Source organism: Pristis pectinata, chromosome 23 (genome assembly GCF_009764475.1).
Source record: "Pristis pectinata isolate sPriPec2 chromosome 23, sPriPec2.1.pri, whole genome shotgun sequence".
NCBI lineage: Eukaryota > Metazoa > Chordata > Chondrichthyes > Rhinopristiformes > Pristidae > Pristis > Pristis pectinata.
This window is the reverse complement of record NC_067427.1, coordinates 17,633,895-17,657,301: the sequence shown is the minus strand read 5'-3', so window position 1 is coordinate 17,657,301 and position 23,407 is coordinate 17,633,895. Positions and strand designations below refer to the sequence as shown.

At 41.8% G+C, this 23,407-nt stretch overlaps 1 protein-coding gene across 5 annotated transcripts in view; it reads left to right on the top strand.

Annotated features, from left to right (window-relative positions):
• The window catches only part of zer1 (zyg-11 related, cell cycle regulator), a 31,854-nt gene extending 10,516 nt beyond the window's left edge, over positions 1–21,338 (top strand). For all 5 annotated transcript variants that reach the window (XM_052036765.1, XM_052036766.1, XM_052036767.1 and 2 more), the window contains 13 exons: positions 732–1,171; positions 4,423–4,599; positions 5,445–5,559; positions 5,764–5,910; positions 6,940–7,113; positions 7,491–7,706; positions 8,430–8,471; positions 9,589–9,708; positions 11,979–12,094; positions 14,721–14,909; positions 15,415–15,512; positions 16,554–16,656; positions 20,391–21,338. In XM_052036765.1, coding sequence (XP_051892725.1) covers positions 732–1,171; positions 4,423–4,599; positions 5,445–5,559; positions 5,764–5,910; positions 6,940–7,113; positions 7,491–7,706; positions 8,430–8,471; positions 9,589–9,708; positions 11,979–12,094; positions 14,721–14,909; positions 15,415–15,512; positions 16,554–16,656; positions 20,391–20,448 — 1,995 coding nt within the window. In that variant the 3' untranslated portion in view covers positions 20,449–21,338. The remainder of the gene's footprint in view (positions 1–731; positions 1,172–4,422; positions 4,600–5,444; positions 5,560–5,763; positions 5,911–6,939; positions 7,114–7,490; positions 7,707–8,429; positions 8,472–9,588; positions 9,709–11,978; positions 12,095–14,720; positions 14,910–15,414; positions 15,513–16,553; positions 16,657–20,390) is intronic.
• Positions 21,339–23,407: the final 2,069 nt, after the last annotated feature.

Genomic DNA, 23,407 nt, shown 5'->3' with positions numbered 1-23,407 from the left:
ATATCCTTTTAAATCTTTACTGCATTTTCTTCACTGCTGCTATTATCATTTTGATAAGAACAAATATTGTTTTGAAAATGGTTGAGGTAGGTAGGACCTTCTCAAAAATTTCAAATCTTTTGCTGTGTGTAAAATCACATGGAAAGTTGAAACATTCTGAAAAACATAAGGGACAACTCAATAGATACACTGGAAAATAGTATTAATTGAACTATGCAATCAGCTTAGGGGCTCTTTTTCTTTTAATGTTATTCATTCTAAGCTATGGGTGTCACTGCCAAGGCCACCATTTATTGGCCATACCTTGTTTCCCTGAAATGAGTGTTTTGCAAGGTCCAAGGGCAGTTCAAAGTCAATCATGTTTGATGTGGAACCACACACACATCTAGAATGGGTAAGGGCAAATAGTATCCTTCCCTCAAGAAAATTTGTATTTTTATAACCAATCTCATGGTCACTTTTGCTGACATCAGATATTTATCCTTGGACTTTGTTTTAAGTTCTGAAACGATTACAGTGGGATTCGAACTCACTGGATTAATAGCTAAATTTTCATGATCACTGTTTTAGGCTTCTGGACTATTAGTCCTTGTTTCTTAATGACCTGTCCAATCACATAGCTACTACGTTACTGTATTTGTTTGCTAGTTACAGATAACAATGCTCTGTTTGGTAATTTAGTACTCATTGACTCTTCTCCCAGTGACATCTAGTTTTGCTATGTTCTTCAGGATCTCGTTGAGCTTCGCTTGGTGAACTGCGACAGGCTCTCGGCCAAAAGCTTACAGACTCTGAATAACTTCCGTAGCACGCTGGTTTCACTCAGCTTGTTTGGGTGCAATAACATTTTTTATGAAGAGGAGAATCCTGGTGGCTGCGAGGGGTACAACAGCCTGGTCAACCCCTCACGGCAGGTTCTTGTTAAGGACTTCACCTTTACTGGCTTCCACCGGCTGTGTTTCCTCAACCTGGGTCATCTAACCGATGGAGTGAACGTGGACCGACTCCTGCGGCCACTGACCTCTCTGACCTCACTTGACCTCTCTGGAATCCAGCTGAATGACATCCAGTTTCTGCTGCAGTGGCAGAAGCGGCTTGGGTCACTAGTGCTGTACAATATGGACCTCTCTGACGAGCACATCTGGGTCCTCCTGCAGCTCACTAACCTCAGGTAGGAGATTGTTTTTCTAGGTCATGGTTACCTTGGTGGCCTAAAGTTCAGAACTTAATTGTTGCTCTCACTAACTCTCAGTAATAGTAAAAATTACTATAATTAAATGTAATTAACTAGCCCCTTTAATATAGTACAACATTCCCAGCACTTCGCATGACCAATAGTGGATGACATTTGAAACCAGGCCACATGAAGTACAATAAAGCTCAGTTAATCCAGAATGCTCAGAACTTTAGTGCCAGACTAACAGACTTTTGCTATTCCTAATAATTGTCCAACTCTTTAGATGAAAATAATAAATTGTCCAGTGAACCCATTAGTTAGTTAAAAGGAAACATGGGAAACAAATACCTGGTAAGTTTCAAGAGAATGCAGGAAACAGAACCAGGGGAGTGTGAAGGGAGCGCGGGAAACAGAACGAGGGGAGTGTGAAGGGAGCACGGGAAACAGAACCGGGGGAGTGTGAAGGGAGCACGGGAAACAGAACCAGGGGAGTGTGAAGGGAGTGCAAGAACCAGGAACTGGGGACTGTTATGTGAAGGGAAGTGGTAAATGGGCCCAGTGAGCCAGATACTGATTCACTGGGATTTCCATAAGTGTTTTACTGTTGTGGAAAAAGTGACCAAAAGTTTGATCAAAGATAGGCCTTCAAGGAAGGTTGTATGTCTGGAGGAGGTTATAGGGATAGTCTCATCCTACTCTATGAAGGGATTTGAAAACAAGGAAGAAAACTTCAAAACTGAGGCACTACCAGACTGGAAGTTGATGCCAATGACAACAGTGCCAGAATTCTACAGATGTCCTGCAGTGATCTGCTAAACAGTTCGGGAGACCCTGTTTTGCCACATCCCTATCATAGGTGGGAGTTTGTCACTCCATTGTAAGGAGCTTTAAAGGACCACTCTTTGTACTTCTACTGTGATTAATCATATATTGTTGCAGTACCTAATATAACTCCACCCTTCAGTTTTAGCAAATTACTTTTCCACAGACTAGTTTCACTCCCCAACTTTGTAAGCAATTATTTCAATCTTGTTACTGATCTTAAATTTACTTCTAGGCATAAAAGGGCTTGCAGTATTCTTTGCCAACTGTTCATAGATATATTAAGCATAGGACTTAGGATAAAAGAAAGAATTGCATTTAAACCTTTTTCTTTCACAATTTCAGGATGGCCTAAACTGCTTTAAGTAACTTTTGAATTATATTTATTAACATATCTTAAGAAACAAAGCAGTCACTTTACACACAGTTAACTTCCACAAACAGCAAAATGATAATAACCAGATCATCTACTTGTTAGTGATGTTGGATGAGGGATAAATACTAAACAGGTGAGAACTCCCCTGCTCTTCATCAAAATAGTGGCAAGTTATCTCTACATCCACTTGAGAGGGCAGAAGAGATGTCAGTTTAACATTGCATCTGAAATACAGCAGAGCCTGTAACCAAACCTTGCGAACTGTAGCCAAAGAATTAACTTATATTCCGGCTTCATGTTCTGTTCTCAGGTTGATTAGAGATTACTTGGTTTAGAATCTAACACCCACTTTTTATATTTATACTGTGACTAATCATATATTTTTGCAGTACCTAATATAACTCCACCCTTCAACAAACATAAGGACATAAGAAATAGGAGCAGGAGTAGGCCATCTGGCCCATCGAGTCTGCTCCACCATTCAATACGATCATGGCTGATCTGGCTATAGACTCATCTTCATCAACCTGCCTTTTCCCAATAAGCCTTAATTCCCCTACTATGCAAAAATCTATCTAACTGTGTCTTAAATATATTTAATGAGGTAGCCCCTACTGCTTCCCTGGGCAAAGAATTCCACAGATTCACTACCCTCTGGGGGAAAAGCAGTTTCTCCTCATCTCTGTCCTAAATCTACTCCCCCGAATCCTGAGGGAGTATGTCCCCTAGTTCTAGTCTCACCTACCAGTGGAAACAACCTTCCTGCCTCTATCTTATCTGTTATCTGTCCCTTTCATAACTTTATAAGTTTCTATAAGATCCTGTCTCATTCTTCTGAATTCCAGCAAGTATAATTCCAGGTGACTCAATCTCTCCTTCGGTTTTAACAAATTATTTTGCCATGGACTACTACCGCTCCCCAACCGTGAGCAATAGTTTCAATCTGATTACTGTACTAAAGAAGAAAATAAAGATGTGCATTTATATAGCTTCTTTCATAATGTCAAGGTATCCTAAAGCACTTCACAGTCAGGCAGGTGCTTTAGATGTGTTGTTGCTGTAATGCAAGATTGCTCAGACAGTAGTATAATAACAAACACGTAATATGTTTTAGTGATGCTGGTCAAGGGATAAATATTGGCCAGGACACCAGAAAGACCTCTCCTGGTCTTCAAAGTAGTGTCATGAGTTCTTTTATGATTGCCATAGAAGGCAATATTTAATGATTTACCCAAAAGATAGTGCCTAACTCCTTAGCACTGCAAAGAATAATCAGCTGGATTATATCCTCAAAGCTATTGAGCGGGAATTGAACCCACAACTTTCTGATTTTGAGCAGGGAATCTTGCTATGCCGTGGCTGATGCAGTCAAGTGAAACTTCCAGTTACAAGTTAATGTTGTTTCATTGCAATCTTTCACTTCTGAAAAAGATGTAGTTACTTTTGTGGGAAAATATCAACCAAGTAAAGCCCTCTGACTGGACTGTCTTTTAATTGGGGGTCTATTGCCTATAACCAATCAATGCCTTTCGATCAGAATTAATTGAACTAAATTGACCATTTTTGCCTAAGTAAGAAAACCTAGGAGAAATTAACAGCAGTATAAAATTAACTTCAAAGTGGGTTTATTAATCTTTTTCTTCCTTGCAAGATGGACCATGCTTTGCCCACTCACAAGGAGAACATTGAGTGAATTGTGTGTACTGCACTCCAGTGGGACTTATAAGGACCCTGGATTCTGAAGGAGAGATATTGTCAATTCTGATTTATCCACTCTTGTCTCCATAGGAACATTAAGTTCAGATGGAACTTGCCTTTGAATTTGCATCAGAGGGTGTCAGCAAGCCGAGGGAGGGAGCTTCTTAGCCACTCTCGGCAAATTCAGCTTGGTCAGCACAGACCAGAAATCTGACCTGGAACCTTAGTCTGTATGTCTAATTGGATAATGCAAAGCTGGTGTGATAGTGAGAGAGTTAATTGAGTTATTGTTTTTGATATGTCACCAAATGCATTTATCTCTAATATCTTGCTGCAATTTCTTCTACAGACACTTAGACATTTCTCGTGATAGAACTTCCAGTTTTTACAAATTCAAGCTGACCCGGAAAGTCCTCACGGCCTTTGTGCAGAACCTTAAAAACCTCGTCTCATTAGACATCTCAGGACACCTGATGCTGGATAACTCTGCAATCTCAAGTCATGATGAAGCCTTGGGCCCTGCAAGGTGAGACCTGAGGCCTAGCTAAATATCAAAGACTAAAGTGTCTTTATTGAACATGGGATCATCACCTGGCCAAAAAACTCAGTTATAAATATGCAGCTCTGATTTATCTTGCACCTTCCTTCTCCAAACAACTAGTCCTTTAAAAAGGCAAGAGTAGTAGCCAATTTTTATAGATCCTACAAATAGCAGTGAGATGAATGATTGGTTAAACTGCTTGGCACATGACACTATGTGAACTCTCTACCAATCTTTGAATAATGTCCAGTGTCATATACCTGTACATAGATTCCCATTGCTGGGTTCAGTGCCACTTAGAGTTGAGTGCATAATCTGACTTGATACTCTAGTCCAATAGTCCTTTGGATAAGAGGTTAATGTGAAGTTTTATGTGCCTGTTGTAGTTGTTGAGACAGAAGTTGAAAACCTCATGGAAGTATTGGAAAAGAACAGGAATGTTCTCACAATGTCCCAGCCAGTGTTCAAATTTTAATAAATAAAACCATTTAATTAGTCATTTGTCACTCTGTACTTTAAAACAATTTTGTGCATTTACATAGAACATCTCTAATATAGGAAAATATCTCATGGTGCTGCAGGGGAGAGTAACCATTTTAGATGAAAATTGACAGTGAGCCAGGTGCTCAAACACCTGATCGAAAAGGTAAGTTTAAGAGATATCTTAAAGGATGAGACTGTTCATAGATTTGAAGAGAGAACTTTGGAATTATGGACCTTAAAAAGTTGAAAGTTCAGCTGGTAATGGTGAGGCAAAAAAAACGTACACCAAGTTTCTGAGAAATGTGATAAATCTGAACTAATTTATCTCATTTGTTTTATGTGTTCAGTAATGAGCCACAAAAGAGCAGCATTGAACCATTCCGTGAACTAAAGAGATCCTTTCAGTTCCTGGGATTATTTGATACCACACTGTGCAATCTAACACATATTCCTGCTGATAAGGTGAGTGGGGCTGCCATTCCTCACTATTACTCTTTAGAACATTAGTTAGGATGCTCATTTAGGTTTGCGTGCGCACGTGTGTATAAATTATCTATTGTTACTGCTTACGTTCAATAATAAGCACTTTTGAGCCCATAGGCACGGTTTGAATTCTTCTGCACAATTGATCTGCAGATTGTGTTACAGTTCTGCTACTGTTACTAGATAACTGGTGAAGCAAATGAGGACCAAATCCTGAATGCCATTGAAGCTTATACAGAATATCGACCAGAGATTGCTTCACGTGCAATAAATCATCTCTTTGATATTGCACGTATTGAACAATGTGACCAGCCATTGCGTGCCCTACAGGTAAGGTTCAAAGGTCAAAAGTAAGGAAGAGTTCAATGAATTGGAAAGTAACCTTTTTAGAATAGAACGGAAGCCCCCTTTTAACGGAGTAAATGTAAAGAAATCACTGCTTGCCTCCAGGAGTTATGCATGGTGCTTGGTCAACTTCGTGATGTGTTCTTGTTTTGCTACTGGGCCACTTTTGTCCTTCTGTTTTTGCAGTGCGTTTCTGCAGAGAATAAATTGGTCTGCCCAACTTATAGATGTAATAAAAATATAAGGTGATCACAGATTCAAAAATAGGCAAAATTCACAAAAATGATAGCCTGGGTTTCTCTCTCTTCCACCTCCTCCCCCCCACCCACCCACCCAAACAAAAATACAGAAAGATGAGATGTAGTGATTAGGAAACTGGTAGAGGTTGCAGTATTCTGGAAGGATGAGATAAAAATCTTCATCTGAACCATGATTTTATCCTTTTTTTAAGAGATCAAGCTTTTTACTAGAAAATTAAGTTTAGGGGGAAAGAAGACTTGTATCATTCACAACCTCCAGTTATCCCAATGCATTTTGCAAACAATAAACATTTTTGAACTGTATTCAGTGATGTGACACAGGTAACACTGGGGAGAATCTCTTACAGTACTTCAAAATTGAGCTGTGGGGAAACTGCCTCCATACAATGTCTCATCTAAAAAATGCCACCTCTAGCAGCGCAGCAGTTCCTCAGTAAGGGATGGCAAGGTAAATCAGGAAACAGGAATTTAGAAGATACCAAGTTTAGCTCAGCGACATGGGATGGAGGGAAACCTGAGACATGCAGATTAAAACCTTATGCCAATTTAGGAGAAAATGTTTAGGTAGTTCTTCTATAAACCCTAAAGGTGATCAAGCAACTGTGAGGGATTGTGGTAATAATGATGTGTGTGGGTCTCTGTATAAAGATGAAGGAATGATTATTTGTAGAAAGGCATTAAGAGATGTACTAACCACAGTGCTAGTAACAATATAGAAGGAGACTATTTTGAACATCTTTTCTCTTTGTTGTAGCTGGTGATCTCTGCACTGAAGTATCACAAATTTGACAAAAGTGTTCAGGTGACGGGCAGTGCGGCACTCTTCTACCTGACTGGCTCAGACTACCGGCATGAACAGAGCATCAAGCTCCGCCGCCAGGTCATTCAGGTGGTGCTGAATGGTATGGAGTCCTACCACGAGGTGACGGTATGAATATACCTGTTCAACCCATATGCACGTCTATAAACTGCGTGGACTTGAGCTTTTTAATGTATAGACTAGACAGTACAGTTCCTTTCAGCATAAATACAGACCCAGTTGTGTTAGTCTCGAAAGATTTATACAAGAAATGGTATACAGCAGGTTGGTAGCTGAGTTGACACCTTGAGAACCCTCCCACCCCTCATCTCTTCCCTCCTGATTACTTTCTTGCCCCTGATTCCCTAGTCCTCTAAAACCAGGCTTTTTGTTTAATCCCTCTTTCCCTCCAGTTTTCACCTTGCATCTACTCCTCCACAATTAGCAGTTTCTTGCTGTTGATTTGTATTCTGTGCTTAATCATACTCCTTTGCCTGGCATTGTAGGTACAACGGAATTGCTGCTTGACGCTCTGTAATTTCAGTATTCCAGAGGAGCTGGAATTTCAGTATCGGCGGGTGAATGAGCTACTCCTGGGCATCCTCAATCAGACACGGCAGGATGAGTCCATCCAGCGCATTGCAGTGCACCTTTGCAATGCACTGGTCTGCCAAGTTGACAACGACCACAAGGAAGCAGTAGGAAAAATGGGATTTGTTACAGTAAGTATGGTGAAAATAAGGACTGGGGGAAGCACCATACTGTTGTATCATTGTCATTGTAACTTAGTTTTAACTCTGCTGGTGAAGCATGCTATTGGGGTGGTGGTGGGGGCGATGTGGATGGAAATGTAAGCTAATGGTTCATTCCAAGTTATGCTGTGCTTTTACTCAATTTATGTAAACCGGATATCATCATAACAAGGAGTTGTATTTGTCCCAAAGTGCTTTACAGACGGTAAAGTGTTTGCAAAATGTGGTCACTATTATAAAAAATGCACCAACCAATTTATGGAGAGTAAGCTCAAACAAGTGACAATCCAGTTCTGAGCAGCCGGTTATTATTGTAGTTGTGATTAGGCTGAATCACCTGTTACTTTGCTGTAAACATTTCACATTTTGTAAATTTGTTTGGCAGAGGTGAAAAAAAATGTAAGCCTTTCCTTACATTTTAATTAAGAATCAACTTTTGAAGTTACTTTCTATAGCTTTCAGCAGGCTTTTCATGAAATACAATCTGTATTTAATGCTTTAGTGCTCCCAACGCACACAGAGTTGAACAGTTTGGGATGTTGGGGCCAAAGTTCGATGATTAATTTTAATCTAATTTTAGATCTCTAAAAATATTTGCTTCTGAGTAGAAAGTAGAATGAGATATGTGTTCGAATGTATTTTAAATTTGACCTTGTGGACTGTGTTTCTAACCTGTTTTAATTCACGTTCCAGACAATGTTGAAACTGATTCAAAAGAAACTGGCAGACAAAGTGGTAAGTTAAAGAAAAACACTTGTATTGTTGAAGGCCTTTCAGAACCTCATGATATTTCAAAGCAGTTTACAACCAATCAAGTCACAGTTATAATGTAGGAAAGCTGGTAGACTATTTGCACACAGGAAGATCCAACAAAAGTTTATGATCAGATTATCTGTTTAGCGATGTTCATTGAGGGATAAGTATTGTTCAGTATGCCAGGAAGAACTACATGTTTTCAATATAGTTATCATTCACCTCATTTTAATGCCTCGCCTACTATCAGATTCCTCTCACAGCACAGCACCTCTGCAGTAATTGACCACATGCATAAAGCTTTATTGCTCAGGACGATGTTGGCAATTAACTATGCTTTGCTGAGCACAGCAATTTCTTGCCCCCAAATGGGTGTTCTTCACCTTTGAATGTAGAAAATGACAATGGTTGGGCTTCTCGGTTAAGGTGCCATCTAGCTCTGCTATAAGTTTGACAAATGACACACTTTCATTTCCCAGATTGCATAGCAGCGGCAAACCAAGCTCGTATGATACAGCTGATCATGGCAACTCAGCACAAGAGGAGAACGAAGATGTCCAAGAAATATTTAGATTTCCATTGGAAATTGCAAACTTGGGCAAAAATTGAATGAAGACAGGATAGACTTCAGCTGTTTATCCATCCCCCACATTTGATACTCCCCAAGCTCACTTGTCATTTTGACGTGGACCTCAGTCGAAATTCAGGAGAAATTTAAGACCGAAACAATAGCTTCCGATGTGTTTTTATGTGCCTTTACCTTGTGGTCACCTCCTGAGTCTGGTACTCTTCTAGAGAATACTACACACAGCAGGTCAGGTAACATCTGTGGAAAGAGAAACAAAGTTAAAGTTTCAGGTTGGGAACCTTTCATCAGAACTGGCGGAATGTTGACTGTTCCTTTCTCCATGGACAGCACCAGATCTGATATGTGTTTTTTGATATTTTTATTGAAGATTTTAGGCTTTAGAGAATTTTCCTTTTACTTCTATCCAATGTTAAATCATTTTGTACAATATTCTGCTTATTTGTGAACTAGAAGTTAAATGTGAAATATTTCTAACATATTCCCTGTGCATCTCATTCTTTCCCTGTGCAGTGTGACCAAGTGATGGAGTTTTCATGGAGTGCACTGTGGAACATTACAGATGAGACTCCTGACAACTGTGAGATGTTCCTAAACTGCAACGGAATGAAGTTGTTTCTTGAGTGTTTGAATGTAAGTTCCTCTCTGGAGGGTGTGTACTTCCTTTTACATGTTCAATGTGCATTTTAGGATAAAATCACTAGATTGTCTCTCTCTGTTTGCTTGTGAATAGTAGCACAGTTGGCTAATTAAATGTGACTGATGGTGTTCTCTATAGTTTTCATTTACTTGAAGTTTACGGGGACTCGCCTTATAGCTGGTGTGCGATAATGGGAGCTCAATGTAGTGCAGCCGGAGTGGAAGTCCAACTATAGTTGGCTTTGAAAACCCAAATGCAATTGATGCAGGCAGTGGGACCAAAATTTACTCTGGGAGAGAAGTGGCCTTCAATGTACTACTGGGTCCTTAAGGACACAGCTGTAAGATTGGGCCTGCAGTAGAAAAGAAGAGAACTAAAATGAGGGAAAAATCTGTGAGGTCTCATCCTCGCCAATATGCCTGTCCACAATAGTACCAATAGGTGAGAACACATACACCAAGGATACCTTTTATCATGTTGTGAGGTATTAAAATCATAATAAATCCTAAAGAATCAGAACACATTTTTTGTTAGCTAAAAGCTGGGCATACATGAGGTCCTGTGAGACATCAGCAACTGCAGAATTACAATCCACCACAATCTGCAATCTCTTATCCCAATGTACCCATCGCTGCTATTAGCATCAAGCCAAGAGACCAAGCCTGGTTTGGTGATTCTATAGAAAGCATGCAAGGAGCACCACTGGGTACACCTGTAAGCAAGATATCACTCTAGTGATGGTGACAATGTGAAATGGAAGGAGTGTGCAATTGACTGATCAGCTCTGTTGGTTGTAGGATCAAAATATGGCAGTCCTGTCACATCCAGTCACATGGTAGTGGATAATTAAAAGACCAAGGGGAGGTAATGGCTCCGTAATTACTTCCATCCATAACAGAAGAGTCCAGCAAGTAAGAATAAAATATATATTTGAAGTTTTTGTGCTCACCTTCAGCCACAAGTGCCAAGCCAGTAATCCACCTTTATCATCTCTGAAGTTCCTCACCATCTTCAGCAAATGGATTTGGTTCATGTGCCATTGAGAAGGCAGTATGCACTGTTCACAATAAAAACAATGAGTTCTGGCAAGGGTCATGGCTGTAATCCTGAGGGCTATTGCTCCAGAACCAGTCACACCTCCAGCAATGATACTCCAGTACAGCTACAACACTGATACCTACTTGCAAAGTGGAAGAATGCCCCTCTCGAAGAAAAGTAGAAGAAAAACAATTCAGCCAATTATCACCCCATCAGTCTACACTCAATCATTACAAATAAATAGGAGGTGTCTTATTTAATGGTGTCTCTTGGTGAATTTGGTCAGTCTAACATTAACTCTTGATATTCAATCTCCCATTTTCAGTATTTCTAGCAGTAAGCTTAACAGGACCAACCACTGTTGCTGCCAGCTTTGTGAATGGATATTCTGCAGCAGAATCATCTCCATACTACCCAACTGCATTTCATTGTGCATGTCAGTCTGTGTTGTTTCACCAGTTTTAGATATCTCTGGGCAGCTGCTGGTATGCTGTTCCACATTCTTCACTGAGCTGGGGTCGGTTTCTTGTTTTGACAGTAACAATAGAATGAAGGCAGTGGTGAACTATGAGCTCACAGAATTTGGTGATGAATATGTGATAGCATATTCTCTGCCTGGATCAGTGCACCTCCCATAACAGTTTAAAAGCTAAATACCATGCAGGAAAAAGCAGCCTGTCTGAATGATACCTCCTGTATCATCTTAAACATCAATTCCCTCAGCTACTGCAACACTCTGGTGTAGTTCCAGTGTCTGCTAGCTACAAGATGCATTGCAGCAACTTTAACACCTTCCAAAGCTGGGAGTTTTATTAGTTAGAAGAACAAGGGCAGTATCCTCCTGGAAAGGTCGCCACTTGTAAGTTTCCCTCCCAAGTTGCACATGTTTCCGACATGGAAATGAATTGCCATTCATTGGGCCTGGAATTTCCTATCTAACAGCACTGTGGGTTTATCTTCAGCAGGTCTGCAATATTTCAAGGTGATGCTCCAGTGCGATACATGGAGTAATGGACAATAAACACTGGCCCTGCCAGCAATGTCCTCATCTCGTGCAAATAACAATGGTATTTATTGGAGACCACCCTGTAGTTGGTGTAGGACCTTGGAGCTCAGCTGTTGTGTGTACAGGCTCTAGGAGCCACTCAGAATTTTCCAGAACACTGATTATCCATTTATTGCATCCTACTTTTCTCTTCATTCTTTTTCCTCTCTTTAATCCTAGGAATTCCAAGGAAAACAGGAATTACACCGGAACATGCTGGGACTCCTGGGAAATGTTGCTGAGGTCAAACAGCTTCGGCCGTACCTTATGACCACACAGTTTATCAGTGTCTTCAGGTCTGTTTTGAGGGAATAGTTGGAAAAAATAATTTGTGATTCCAGAAGTTATTTCAGTTATTTCTATTTTTCTCAACCCTTCCCGCACCCCTCCCACATTGTTGCAATCACTGTTTATGCCATCTTCACCAAAATATCTCCTTTAGTGTATTATTTTTCACCCAATTGTGTAAAAGTAAGCATGGCGGCACTTGCGGGCTGCCCCCAGAACATTCTACGCAAAAAGATGCAATTCACTGTGTGTTTCGATGTACATGTGACTAATAAAGAAATCTTATCTTATCCTCCTCCAATGATGTAACTTTCAGCACTATTCTTGCACCTCTTCCCAGCAGCTTGGTCACTCTGCTCCTCGGTTGAATCATTCAGCAAAGGAGAGGCTATTCAGTCTATGCTGCCTGTGCTGGCACTTGGAAAGAGCTGTCCAGTTATTCTTCCTTCCCTACTTGTTTCCCTTAATCTACTAATTTTCACTTGTATGTTCATAAGCATGTACCATGTGTAGGTTAATATTGAATCAACTTCTATCATCATTTCAGGTGGTCCATTTCAGATCAAAACTCACTGCAAAAAGAAACCTCCCCTCTGGTTTTTTGTTTAGCAATTACCTTCTATCCATGACTGTCCTGCCAGTAGAAAGTGTTTCTCCCTACTTGCTGTATTAAAATCTTTTCATGATTTCTGAGCACCTCTTCTAAGTCACCTTGTAACCTGCCAAGGGGTGAGGAGAGCAATCTCACCTTCTCCAATCCTTCCACATAACTAATCAGATTGACATTTTCCATATCCAGTTGCTGCAATCCTGCCTGTGTTGCTGTGAGCTCACTGTGTTAGAATTAATTCGGAAACAGAGCTGGTCCAATCCATTTGTTCCTTCAGTGTGGGGCATGAGCTGCTTCTGCACGTGTTTTTTCCTATATTATTGATCTCACTTCATACAAGAAGTACAGAAAGTAACTCTCAGTGTAGTCATCTCTAAGTCTTGGGGAAGGGAGAGGGTTGGTGGAATAGTTTTAACCTACAATGCCTGCCAGGAAACTAATGAGATTAGATCAGTTTATTTTCTGCAGCCACCTGTGCTGACTTACTATTGCTAACCCAACGCCAGTCAAATTGGGTTAAAATAATCCAAGGATATATTGGCCTTGGGGGGGGGGGGGGGGGGGGGTGGTGGAATACAAAGCTCAGATTTATCAGAATGATTGTAGGGCTAAAACAGTTCAATTGTAACTGCATAAACTAGGCTGGTATTTACTTGAGTTTGGAGAAATTAATGAGCAAACCAGTTAAGGTGTTGTAGATGATTAAAAGAGAAATCCCCCAGCAGAAGAAAAAAGAATCTACTTCCTCTGCTGGGAGGCACCCACGGCAAGTGCTTAAATTTAGAGCTAGGGTGATGTCAGGAATCTTAGTCACACAAAGGCTAATGGAAATCTGGAATTCTGTCCACCAGAAAGCTGTTGAGGTTAAAAGTGGATTGAGCATTTCAGAACTGAATTTGATGGATTTTCATTTCACAATCAAGGCATGCATGTAGTAATAAGAAATAAATCCGCCATGACCAACAGAAAGGCAAGATATGATACTCAGTTGCTTCATGTTTTGCATTAACAAGCAGTCATAATTACCCCCAACAAAAACATCAAAGAAATTAGGAAAGATGTCAAGACTTGGAGAGAGGTGCAGAGGAAATTTAATAAACTAGTACTAGGGATGCATGGCTTCAGTTCAGACTAGAGATGCTGGAATTGTTCTCCTTGGAGCAGAGTAATTTAAGGGGAGGTGTATTGAGGGTTTCAAAATTATGAGGGGCTTTGATAATAGCTGAAAGGGAGAAATACTTTCCACTTATAGGAGAGTGGTAGCCAGAGGATGCAGGTTTAAACTAATTCTTAAAATATCTAGTGGGAAAATTAGAAGCATTTTCTTTTACTATTAGAGATTATGATCAGTGCAGCCTGAAATGATGGTAAAAACAAATTAAAAAGTAACTTTCAAAGAAAATATGTTCAAAGGAAATTATTCATAGGATAATGGGCACATTAATTAGAAAGCTCTTTCAAAGAGCTACTATGTTGTAGTAATTATTTTCTTCCATAAAAGAGGGTGAAAATATTGAACAAGAATTATCCCTATATATGTTAATCCAGTTAATTAGACTAATGTTCTAGTCGTTACCAGCAATAAACTGTAAAGATGCATCAGACAGTAAATCTCTCTGGAGCAACAAACGATCTGCTGGAGGAGCTCAGCAGGTTGAGCAGCATCTGTGGGAGAAAAGGAATTGTCGACGTTTTGAGTTGAAGCCCTGTAACAATTCCTTTCCTCCCACAGATGCTGCTCGACCCGCTGAGTTCCTCCAGCAGATTGTTTGATGCTCCTGATTTCAGCATCTGCAGTCTCTTGTGTCTCCAGTGAATAGCTCTGTGAATTTACTCCATTGTAAACTGAAATTAAAGTGCTATTTATTCCTGGATCTAGCTACAAAGTGCATCTCCTTGTGAGCATGTTTCTCAGTAAGAAAGATACATATTGTAAAACCAATTGCTTTCTGTGTCCTCTCTCCTCCCCTCCTCCCCCCCCCCAACCTGCACACAACGTGAGTGTTATTATGTTTCTTTCACAGCCGTCTCTTAGAAAGCAATGCTGATGGGATAGAGGTGTCGTATAATGCCTGTGGGGTACTTTCACATATCATATTTGATGGAGATGAAGCCTGGACCATCACAGAACCTCGTCGGGTTGAAGTGATGGATCGAATGTGGCGAGCAATCTCCAGCTGGGATGAAAATTCAAGAAGAAACATTAATTACAGGTGAGAGGTGGAATTATTCGCTGTGGCATGATATTATGAGCTGATTATGGGAGTGGGAGGGTATGTGGGGAAAGTTGGGATCGTGTGGTTTTTAGCTTTGCAGTTAATTTAAGACACTGCCCCTGTGTTGACCAGTGGCAGGGTGCTTTTGGATAGTGGTGGATTGCCTTGGCCAGTGGGAGGTGTGTACTTTGGCCAGTGTACTATTGGTTCTTTGTGTCAACAGCAAGAGTCATTTTAATGTTTTCAGTCATCAATGGGTGTTTTGACTTGGCTAAATTTGCATTTTGGCCGGTTGGGCTTTTCTCCAGTGGTAGACATTTTGCTGAATATCAACGGGGCCAGAGAAGAAGTGTGCTTTAGTCAGTGATTTTTAGCTTTCCTGGGTGCTGCTAATTGGAGAGCTAGTGATGGAACAGTTAGCTAGTGGTGGGATGTTTAGGCCAGTAATGGTATTCTGAGCAGAGGACCTTTTGAACTGTCATTCCTTTCTTCCTTCCTGCAGATCATTTGAGCCAATCTTACGCCTTCTTCCTCAGCGAGTGGCTCCAGTCAGCCAACACTGGGCAACCTGGGCACTCTTTAACCTCACATCTGTCTATCGTAAGTACTGTTTAGTGATGTGTCTCTAATATTCATTTCAACGAATTCAATGGCAAGGGAATTAAATTTCTCAAACTCATATTCATAGTGGGATTTCTTATTCCAGGGTTCTGAACTACTAGTCCAGAAACATCACCACTACAATCCTATACCCTGCACTTTGGAGATCATTAATTCTTTATCGTTTTAAAATCCTTTTGTGGCCATGACCCTTATAACTTCTGTAACCTCTTCAAGCACTACAACCCTCAGAGATTTCTCCATTGCTCAAATTCCAGCTGCTTGTGCATTCCTGATGTTCTCCATGCCACCACTGGCACTTGTACTTTCAACTGTCTAATCCCTAAGCTCTGGAATTCTATCCCTAACTTCTCCAACTCTCTCTCCTTCCATTAAGGTGTTTCTTAAAGCCTACTTTAATGAATGGTGTCCCTTTAAGTAGCTCTGTGTCAGATCTTGTCAGATAATATTCCTAGGAATCATCTTAAAATGCTATAAATACTGTGAGTAATTAAGATTGAAGCACGTAATGCAAGTACCATACCAGACTGGGCAGTGTTCCTAAACTGGAAGATATTTGTGGAATGATGCACTGCACTAGGATGCCATCACGCCTGTGCTGGTATTATTGAACAATTTGGGTTTCATGGCAATTTCACTAATTGTGCTGGGATTTGAATTAACTATCATTGGGTTAGCTGCTCAATACTGCAGCAGCGTTACAAATAATACCTTGTGCCGGGAAAATTTGTTCTGTGCTATCGTCAGACTGTTATGTCCTGTAAGAAAACAACAAGGGGAGGAAAAAATTCAATTGTGCATCACTCACTGCCACTTCTAATCTCTTCCCACATATCCCACTCTCCTATCCAAACACCAATCTGATGTTGAATTTGAAGCACTAGGTTTTCGGGAATAATAATTTTTTAATTTTTTAAAAGCTTACAGTTGGGGGGAGAAAATGTTGGATCAGAAAATTAGATGCTGCATTTGAGCTGATAGCAGTTTGTGAACCTAACGCTTAATAACTTAAATCTTCAGCTGAGAAATACTGCACGTTGTTAATAAAAGAGAATGGAATTGAACTGCTGAAGGGAGTGATCGAAAGTGACGCAGCTAGATCAGAGACCAAAGAAATGGCAGAGTAAGTAAAACTCTCAAAGGCAGGACTATGTGTCCCATTCAGAGAACTTTGAGCCAGAGGTTATATAGGAAAGCTGGAGTGCAGACAGGGTTTCAGTCTGATCCTTTCATTATCTCACAGTGCAGTGGTTCAGCTTTTAACGTTACACCAGAAAGTGACACCATAGAATCATAGGACAAATCTTGCACTAGATGCTCCAAGGATCCAAATCAAATAAGTTGAGCCACAGCCAAACACCAGGAAAAGGTTAAGTTCATAAAACTACCTACAAATTGGCAGTCGTATTCAGACTAGAATCCATTTGCAGTATTAAAGCTATTGGCAGCCTCTCAGTCCCTGGCAATCTGGTCACAAAACCCAGCCAGGATCCTGTTTGCATTTCTGAAGCTTGTGCGGTTCTCATGGACAACTGTATTTCAGAACATTGAAATCTGCAGTCATCAGCAGCAAGGATTTAAATCTTAAATGTGGACTCCCTGAAACTTCCATGATGGGTATTTGTTCAACCCCTAAGAATACAAAATTGGATATTCTTGGGTAACACACAAAATTCTGGAGGAACTCAGCAGGTCAGGCGCATTTATGGAGGGAAATATGACATTTCAGGTCGAGACCCTTCATCAGGACTGGAAAGGAAGAGGGCAGAAGCCAGAATAAAAAGGTAGGGGAAGGAGCACAAGCTGGCAGGTGATGGTGAGTCCAGGTGAGAGGGGGAAAGTAGGTGGGTGGAGGAGGAGGATGAAAGGAAATGATGTAAGAAGCTAAGAGGTGATGGGTGGAAGAGGCAAAGGGCTGAAGAAGGAGGAATCTGGTAGGAGTGGACAGTAGACTGTAGAATAAAGGGTAGGAGGTGGGGAATAGGATGGAGGTCCTGGGGGAGGGGAAAGACGTGGGGGCCACAGGAATGAGGGAAAACAAAGGGGGGATGGGGGGAAAACGGGGAAAACAGAAGGGAGAGGTTACAGGAAATAGAGAAACCGATGTTGATGCCGTCAGGTCGGAGACTACCAGACTACCAAGGTGAAATATGAGGTGTTGCTCCTCCAACCTCATCTGGCCTCAACATGTCAGTAGAGGAGGCTGTGGATAGACATGTCAGTATGGGAATTAGAATTAAAGTGGCTGGCCACCAGGAGATCCTTGCTTTTGCGGCAGAGTGAAGGTGCTCCATGAAGCAGTCATCCAATCTGTGTTGGGTCTCACCAATGTAGAGGAGGCCTCACCGGATGCAATAAATGACACCCTCGGATTCACAGGTGAAGCGCTGCCTCACCTGGAAGGACTGTCTAGGGCCCTGAATGGTGGTGAGGGAGGAGGTGTATGGTGTAGCATGTTGCAGGGATAAGTGCTGGCAGGGTCATCGGTGGGGAGGGGCGAGTGGACAAGGGAGTTGCAGAGAGAGCAATCCCCGCAGAAAGCGGAGAGAGGGGGTGAGGGGAAGATGTGCCTGGTGATGGGATACTGTTGGAGGTGGTAGAAGTTGCGGAGAATGATGTGTTGGATGCGGAGGCTCGTGGGGTGGTAGGTGAGGACAAGGGGAACCCTGTCCCTGTTATGTCAGCGGGTGGGGAGTGGGAGCAGACATACAGGAAATGGAGGAGATGTGGGTGGGGGCTGCATTGATGGTAGTGGAAGGGAAACTATGTGTACCAAACAAAAAAGGGGGACATCTCTGATTCCTGGAATGGAAAGCCTCATCATGGGAACAGATGCGGCAGAGGCAGAGGAACTGAGAGAAGGGGATAGCGCCCTTACAAGTGACTGGGTGGGAAGAGGTGTAGTCAGTGGGTTTGTAAAATAGGTCACTGGATAATCCGTCTCTGGAGATGGAGATGGAAAGATCAAGGGGAGAGAGGTGTCAGAGATGGAGCAAGTAAATTTGAGGGCAGAGTGGAAATTGCAAGCAAAGTTGATGAAATTGACGAGCTCGGCATGGGTGCAGGAAGCAGCACCAATGCAGTCGTCAATGTAGCAGAGAAAGAGTTGAGGAGTGTTACTGGTGTAGGCTTGGTACACAGACTGTTCCATGTAACCAACAAAAAGTCAGGCATTGTTGGGGTCCATGCGAGTGCCCATGGCTACACCTTTGGTTTGGAGAAAGTGGGTGGAGCCGAAAGAGAAGTTGTTGAGGGTGAGTACCAGTTCTGCCAGATGGAGGAAGGTGGAGGTGGAGGTGGAGGGGATCTCATTGGGTCTGTTGTCAAGAAAGAAGCGAAATGAGGCGGTCTTGGCCAGGAAACTGAAAGTTGTTGAAATGATGGAGAGCATGCGAAGTGTCACGGATATAGGTGGGAAGGGACTGGACCAAGAGGACAATATAGAGTTGAGATATGAGGACATGAGTTCAGTGGGGAGGGAGCTGGCAGAAACATTGGGCCTATGGGACAGTTAGGTTTGTGGATTTTTTTAGGTAGGAGTAGAAATGGGCAGTACAGGTTAGGGGAACTATGAGGTTGGAGGCTGTAGGGGGGAGATCTCCAGAAGTGATGAGGTCAGTGGTGTGGGAGACAATGGCCTGATGCTCCTTGGTGGGGTCCTGGTTGAGGGGTAAGTAAGAGGAGGTGTCCGAGAGTTGACGTCTGGCTTCGGCAAGGTAAAGATCAGTCTGCCAGACTACAACAGCACCTTGTCTGCGGGTTTGATGGTGAGATTAGGATTAGAACGGAGAGAGTGGAGGGCAGTGTGTTCACAGGGGGTGAGGTTGGAATAGGTAACGGGAGTGGTGAAATTGAGATGGTTAATGTCCTGTCTGCAGTTAGTGATGAAAAGATCCAGAGCGGGCAGAAGGCCAGGGTGGGGTTCCCCCCCCCCCACCCTTGATTTTTCCCTCATTCCTGTGGCCCCCTCACCCCTTCTCTTTCCCCTCCCCCACCCCATGACCTGCCCACTACTTCCCTTATTCCATGGTCTACTGTCCACTCCTACTGGACTCCTCCTCCTTCAGCCCTTTGCCTCTTCCACCCATCACCTCTCAGCTTCTTATATGATTCCCTGTCATCCGCCTCCTCCACCCACCTACCTTCCCCTTCTCACCTGGACTCACCCATCACCTGCCAGCTTGTGCTCCTCCCCCTACCTTTTTATTGTGGTTTCTGCCCTCTTCCTTTCCAGTCCTGATGAAGGGTTTCGACCCAAAACGTCGATTATTTATTTCCCTCCATAGATGCTGCCTGACCTGCTGAGTTCCTCCAGCATTTTGTGTGTGTTGCTCCAGATTCCAGCATCTGCAGAATCTCTTGTGTCTCTAGGATATTCTTGGACTAGAAATGCAGTGAGAGGAATGGAACCACGACTAAATATGGTAGGGAGCCCTTTAGAAGTTGGATTGAAGTGACAGGAACATAATTTTGTGTCTTCTGTGTAATGCTGACTTGAATGTTTGAGGTTATCAACTTACAATAATTGGCAGTGGGCATTGTATTGGATGTAGAGGACAGAGCTCCTCTGAATGAAGTACTCTTATCACTTGTATAATAAAAACAGAAAATGCTGAAACACTCAGCAGGTCTTACGAAGTGTCCCAGACTGGAAGCGTTTACTGTTTCTCTTTCCACAGATGCTGCCTTTCCAGCCTTTTCTCTTTTTATTTCCAATTTCCAGCATCTGAAGTTTTTCTATTTTTATTTACTCTTTTCACTTTCCTCTGATATCATTAAACTTTTGATTAAAAGCAATGTTGTTAATATACGAATCTGTTTTTAAAGTGATTACTCTTTTATTTCTCCATCCCACAGACAGGTCATCAAATTCTGTGAGAACTTTAAGGAGGAGCGGATGGACACATCGAGTTAAAGGCTGAAGATAAGCTGTCACCAACTCACACTACTTCCTGTCAAGCGTGGAGTCTGTGTAAACACTGAGGAACTTTTAATGTCCTGCTACGATAATGCATCAGATGCATTATAGGGAGGAACCTCTGTGCATGACACAGTGTCAAGATGACACGCAGCAGAATCATTTGGTGTTGCACAAGAAAATGTTAATTCATGTCATTTTTTATTCGATAAGGAATTAGCGTTTTCTCTCACTTTATCCCTTTTACCTTCTTTATTTTAATCTCTTCTTGCCTTTTGAGTCAAATTCTCCCCACCCCCGACTTTCCAGCTGTATTTTCTCTCTCTCTCTCTTTCTCTCTCTGCCCTTGTCCCTCCTTCCTTCCTTTTCCTGTTTTTTTTGTAAATTGTGCTTCCATGGTTTGTCTTGAAAAATTTTGATTGTGTGAAATCTCTTGGGCTGTGCCAGTTAATCAAATGTCAACGGTTATAAACTTTTAAGAAAAATAAGGAATAATTAATAAATGATTTGTTGTTGAGGCACCTGTTCCTTTAGATGTGCTGATCTTCAGTTCTTGATCTGCAGCTGATGATCTGATAACGAGCTTGTGAGCTTGGTCTTTAAGGTAGCACCAAAGTTGTATGTTTCCAATTCCTTGTAAATGATTTTTTATGTTCCAGCTTTAATTACAGACTCTGTGTTCTCAATGGGCCTACAATGTTAACACAATATATGTAATTTCAGAAATAATATGGTGGCATGACCTCAAGTGAGCTGAGTAGTTCCAGTTAGAGTTACACTCATAACTAATGGGCAATATGAGTGATGTGTAAGTAATAATTGATTAGTTGATTTAGGCATATGCTTTTCTGTTTTAATTAAAATAGTTCTTTACATTCTGGGGATGCCAAAACAAATTAAGAATCAATTGTCACTTTGTGCTTTTTGTTCATCCCCAGTCACTTGCCCTCCTCCTCCTCCTCCTCCTCCTCCTCCTCCTCCCCCCCCCCCCCCCCCCAAGGTATTCTGATTCAATTCAAGTCTGGGAGGAGTGATGGGAAGCTGGGGGAAAGGTCATGCTCTTTCTCTTGGCGATCTGACCCATGCAATTTATGTAATTTGATCAATCAGTGACTTATTGAAAGCTTGTCAAATTTTATATGAGGGTGGGTCCAGATGATGTAATGTTAGCTCTACTCGCCTGTGTCGACCCCATGGCTGTGTTTCTGTTGCTGGCTAAGTAGCACCATTTATGCTGTTGCACTCGCACTTTGCATATTCCATGAAGCCACAGCTTCCACAATGGAAGAGCCAGTGCACCCACTACTGGTACATGTCTACAATAGATAACCAGCATCAAAGCAGATACAGTATTTGTATTAACCATCTAATTATTGTACTTATTCTCATTTTAGTCTTAGTTCTCTTATCTAAAGCTTGCTTTCTTTTCTGAGTGTATCTTGTGATCACCTAGTCCAAAAGCACCTGATGGGGTACTGTCAACATGGAACAGCTGGACAGATGCATTTTGAGGATCCTTGTGCTTTTAAGTAAGTAATGGCAGGAAAATGCTTGTTACAGTTAGAAAAGAGCAATCCAGTGTTCCAGAAGTTGAGACTGCTGTAGGTAGAGATCTATTTGCTACACCCCACCTGAAGATTTTAGCATGTACTTCTTAGGCAGTGCCTTGGAGTAGAGGTGACTTCCATTCTATTTATGCTGAACTTTGGTGGGCTTCCAATGACTGGACATTAGGTTCAAACACAATTTTGTTTGGATGGCCAAAGTTGTGCCAGTGCAGTGAATGTAATGTCATCAAGCTGCAGTAATGAGAAAAGCTCCTTTTCCACTTTGACCGGCCATGGGCCAACGATCCTTATGAGTTGGTGGGGATGCTACACATTTTTAAGGAGGCTTTGAGAATATCCTTGAATGGTTTCTTCTGTTTGCCTGCATGGTGAGGCTCAGAACAGTGCATCCATGGAGGTCTGGCTTGGCCAACTGAACCATGTAATCAGGGACTCTGTGCTGGAGATGTTGGCCTGAGAACGGATGCTGACATTGGTTTGCTTGTAAATTTGGAAAAATTTGCAGTGACAGCATTGGTGGTACTTCTGCCAGCACAGCTTTTTGCCATTTGAGGAAAAGAGTGAAGATAAAGGCCTCAAAGCCTGCACAAAGTTTGTGGTCTACCAGGCATCAGTGATCCCTGCTCTTCAAGGGCACCCCATCTTCAGTTACCAAGCAGGAAAATACTGATTGCAGTCTTTAGAAAAGGGGAATCCAATGTTGAAGTGATCAAGTTTACATTAGGTGGAAACCAATATGGCATACCTCACCATGGGTTTTGGTATTAATGGATCCATCACATCTTAAGAGAGAATCCCCACCTTTATAACTGAAGTCTATTTGGACAGTTAGTACAGTGGGTCACTTCCAAATTTCCAGAGCAATTATCAGGTTCACAGTATACACCTTAATACTATGAGCTATGCTCTTGGTTGGATCTGAGGGAGACATTGGTGGGGGTGTGGAAGGAAGGGAGTTTAAGGAGATCTGACAAATACAAATCCCTGCTGTTAAAGATAAGCATCCTAAATTTCCCTGGGGAGAATGCTACTTACATATCCAACAAATAATATTTTCTACTTCATCGTCTATAAAGTCTTTTGGGACATGCTGTGGTTATGAAGGGTGCTTATCAGTACATTTTATGTTCTTTGGCTAGTTGTAAAAAAAAGCTCAGTTCATGCAGCTCGGGATTCCTTTGTCTCTGTGTTCTAGTCAATGGGTGTGAGGGTTGTACTGCAGATGATGGATAGTCTACTATGTAAGTTGAGCAGCAGGAACACAAGTGGAAGGGCTGGATTCCATTGTTCATAGGCTCTATGTCTTCCCTCTGCTGACTCTAGTGGAATACAGATGTTTCAGTGTGTTAGTCTCATGGTCTCAATCTTCATCTTCAAGTTGTAACTTA